This window comes from Marmota flaviventris, chromosome 4, assembly GCF_047511675.1.
Source record: "Marmota flaviventris isolate mMarFla1 chromosome 4, mMarFla1.hap1, whole genome shotgun sequence".
NCBI classification, from domain to species: Eukaryota; Metazoa; Chordata; class Mammalia; order Rodentia; family Sciuridae; genus Marmota; species Marmota flaviventris.
The window spans coordinates 12,094,908-12,098,744 of record NC_092501.1 but is presented as its reverse complement, the minus strand read 5'-3'; the positions used below and the strand labels follow the sequence as shown (position 1 = coordinate 12,098,744).

General features: G+C 54.8%; 1 protein-coding gene across 1 annotated transcript; it reads right to left on the bottom strand.

Annotated features, from left to right (window-relative positions):
• Nucleotides 1-1,807: 1,807 nt before the first annotated feature.
• Prlhr (prolactin releasing hormone receptor) lies at nt 1,808-2,920 on the bottom strand. The gene has a single exon (XM_027930408.2). It carries the CDS (start codon nt 2,918-2,920, stop codon nt 1,808-1,810), a length of 1,113 nt encoding a protein of 370 aa, XP_027786209.1.
• Nucleotides 2,921-3,837: the final 917 nt, after the last annotated feature.

Below are 3,837 nucleotides of genomic sequence, written 5' to 3'. Positions count from 1 at the left end.
AGACATTGCAGGTGATGCACACCTGTAATCCCAGTGATTCAGGAGACTGAGAAAGGAGGATCACAAGTTGAAGGCCAGTCTCACAAACTTCCTGGGAAACCTGGGAGATAAGCTCATTTGGGGCAGGGGACACGATGCTGTGACAATATGCTATGGCAGTGGGCTACATTATTAGAGCATAGATTCTTCGTCCTCCAATACTTGGACAAGGCTAAGTGGCTTGGTGACATTGCCAGAGGTAACTTCTACCTCCCCTCTTAAACTGCCTAGTTCTTTCTTCAAAGCCAGCTCTTCCCTGCTCTTTCCTGCACAATGAAGAGGCCAACCCTGTAGCTACTAAAGACTCCTCTGGCTGCCTGGCCCAATCACAAATGTGTCCTCTCCTATCATGGTTGACATTGGTCTCAGGATTTAATACTTGTCATCCCAATACCAACCTTTCTCTCCTTGCCTTTCAGAGCACTTCAGCAAGTGAATGAACTCATTTCTGGGAGTTAGAGAACCAAGAGGAGGGGAAGCATTGACTGAGTTGCTGTAGACACTAGTTCGTGCCTCACATACCACAGGGGCTGATCTGACAGCTGGGTATTGAGTATCATTTCCCAAGGCTCCTGCTCTCATGGCCCCAATTGCTGTTCTAACATTCATTATGGAGACCCTTGTCTCAGGGCACTTGTCCTCCTTAACTCTCAGGAGATTAACATGATAATTATCAGCCTGCTACCATGTCCAACAGTCTTCACCTGTTCCCTTAACCCTGGAAGTAATTAGTGAACTGTTGGATCTGTGCATCTTATGGACAGCAGCGTATTTTCCTGTGCTGTCCTTAAGGAAACTTCTCCCAGTCCTTCTATTCAGGGTTGATATGTTCCAAGTGTCTCTAAGGAGCAGGTGCTGAGCAGTCAGACGACAGCTGCTGATGTGTTGCAATTGAGCAATTAGAGAATGCAGGAGAATTGCTGTGGCATACAGTTTACATTGAGCGTTCAGAACACCAATAAAATATTTGAGTGCCTGCCTTGTGGCAAACATTGGGTGTGCACACACACACACACACACACACAAACACACACATGCACAATGCCTGTCCTTGTGTCCTTTAGTTATATGTCCCCTTAATGAACTGGACCTTTTTCTCTTTAGCCATCTATTCATTGACTAATCCATCTCATCATTTTAAAATAGTAGTTGAGGAGTAATAACAAAGGACAACAAAAACAAGACTTTTTGAAAGGCAGTTTGTAAGTGGTTTTGTACTATAAACTCAAGTGGTTTTAAAACTAAAATCCTTTTGTGCCTAATGGTCTTATTCAGGAAATGCTGAAATCCTAAGTAAAGAGTTGTAAAACATATTCACCTGAAATCCTGGAGTCAAGGGTTCAAGTTGATGTAAGAATACCAGGCATTATCTCAGCTGAGTCCTTTTAAAAAGGCAAGCTGAAAACCTCTGCCAACCCCAATAGACCATTTGGAATCCCACCCACAGTGTTCCTTAATCACCACTGAGCAAGAGGAAGAGAAAGCAGGGATGAAAACCATGGTTCTAAAACGTTTTCTGACCCCAGAGAAAGGTCTGTTTGTCTTTCCAGGACATAAGGAAGAAATAATAAATCCTCTTCCCTGGCCTCCTACACTGCAAAGCCCACTTAGCATTTTAAAAGACACAAGAACAAGACAGGACGCTAGACAAACAGTCTGGGTTGGAAATTTTTCCCTTGTGTTGGTTTAGCTCTGGAAATAAGGTCTCCAGTCCAACCTTGGAGGCCAGAGAACCTGGAACTCTCCAGCCCAGGCCTGGCACAGGGCATCAGATGATCACGCTTACGGTCATGGTCTGGCCATGGGGTGCGATCTTGCGGGGCCAGGTGAGCAACAGCTTGCGCAGCTCCTCGCGGAAGCTGTCGTGCAGCCAGGCGTAGATGAAGGGGTTGTAGCAGGCAGAGCTCATGGCGAGCCAGTGGCAGAGCAGCTGCACCAGCCCAAAGGCATAGGGGTCGATGGCTTGCGGGTCAAGGTCCCGCATCAGGTTGAAGACATGCAGCGGCAGCCAGCACACGGCGAACACCACCACGACCATCACCAGCAAGCAGAAAGTGCGGCGACGCCGCGCACGGTCCCAGTCCGCCTGGCTCTGGGTCACGCAGCCCGGCACCACGCGGTTCCGAAGTTTCACCGACACCCGGACGTAAGACAGGAGGATGACCAGCAGGGGGAGCAGGTAGGTGACAAGCAGCAGCCCCCAGGCGTAGAGCTGGCGCTGGCGCTCCTGGGAGCCCCAGAACTCCTCGCAGAGGCGCACGTCGTGTGGCTTGAGCTCGACGTGGTAGGTGTGCACGGCGGCGGGCAGCGCCAGCACCGCGGACAGCGCCCAGATAGCCAGCACCGCGTAGGCGCTGAGGCGCAGCGAGATGCGCCGGCGCAGCGGGTGCACCAGCACGACGTAACGGTCCACTGCTATGGTGGTAAGTGTGAACACCGACACGTAGACGGTGACCGGCTGCAGGAAAAAGACCAGGTGACACAGACCGCCGCCGAACACCCAGCCGCGTGGCTCGAAGGCGTAGGCCAGCGTGAGCGGCACGCAGGCGGCACACATGAGCACGTCTGACAGGGCCAGGTTGCCGATGAGGAAGTTGGTCACGTTGTGCAGCCGGCGCACTCGCGCAATCACCAGCACCAGCAGGCAATTGCCCACCAGCCCCACGACCACCACGACGCTGTAGAGCAGCACAATCAGCCCCTTCAGCTGATGCACAAGCTGCAGGCTTTGGAATGGCGTGATGGCCTGCGCGCCGGGGCCTGCTGCTGACCCGTTGCCCGGCGAGGCCTCTGTGCTCTGGTTAGCCGGAGTTGTGGCTGCTGCCGGCAGCCCAGAAAACAAGTCAGGGACCCTGGGGTTTCGAGCAGGCAGTGAGGTCATGGCCACCTGTTCGAAGATAATTGAAGTCCGTCACGTTCTGTTCTCCATCCGCCCCTTCTACATCAATCGCGCCAGCCCCTCACCACCCAATTCCTCCCCTTGGAATAATTGGCCACCCAACAACACCAAAATCAATAAAAATTGCAGTCCTTCTTCCTGTGTGAAATAAATCCAAGCGTGATTAGACATGCACGGGTTACTTAAACTATTCCTACTTCATTTATAGCCCTTCAGGTCTACGCAGTCCAGACCCAGGAGCGAGGTCCTACCTGGAGTGGGGCTTGGCGGAGGGGAAAGCGCTCCCAAGAGGAAGGGAGGGGCAGGACCTGCGCTGTCCTCTAGCGGCCCTCCGCCCGCGACGGCAGCCCGGGCTTCTGGCTTCTCTGCCGCGGCTGAACGGATCCAGGGGTTCCCAGTGGGCTCAAAGCTTTTGAGAGGGGCTGGGAGCGCCTCCCCTCTGGCCCGCCCTCCACTCCAGCGCTCCCTTGTATGGAAAATGGGGGCGGGGCGTGCATTTCCCAACTCTGCGCTCAGAGTACTAGTGGGGAGGGCAGTGCCGGAGGACCGAGCCAGGAAGGGGGAGGGCCGGCCAGCCGGGGCTGGAGAGGCGCGGGGTAGGCTCGGCTGCGGAGCTTGCTGCGCCTCTGAGACTCCCGCACACGAAGAGCGCGAGGGAGATGAGGAGAAGCGGGAGGCGCTGGCTGTCAGGACGACGTGGCGCGGTCTTAAGAGGGAAGGCGCAGGGGAGGGAGTGGGGGTGAGGGTCGAGATGCACCGGGGAGATGGGGGAGTCAAGACAGACCTGCCCTTCAGCTCCGGATCCTGCGGAGAGTCCCAGCCAAGGCTGACCGGGGCGCTGGAGGGTTCTGGCAGGGGGTGGCAGCGTGGCGCCCGGAGTTCGTCGCGGAACTTGGGGC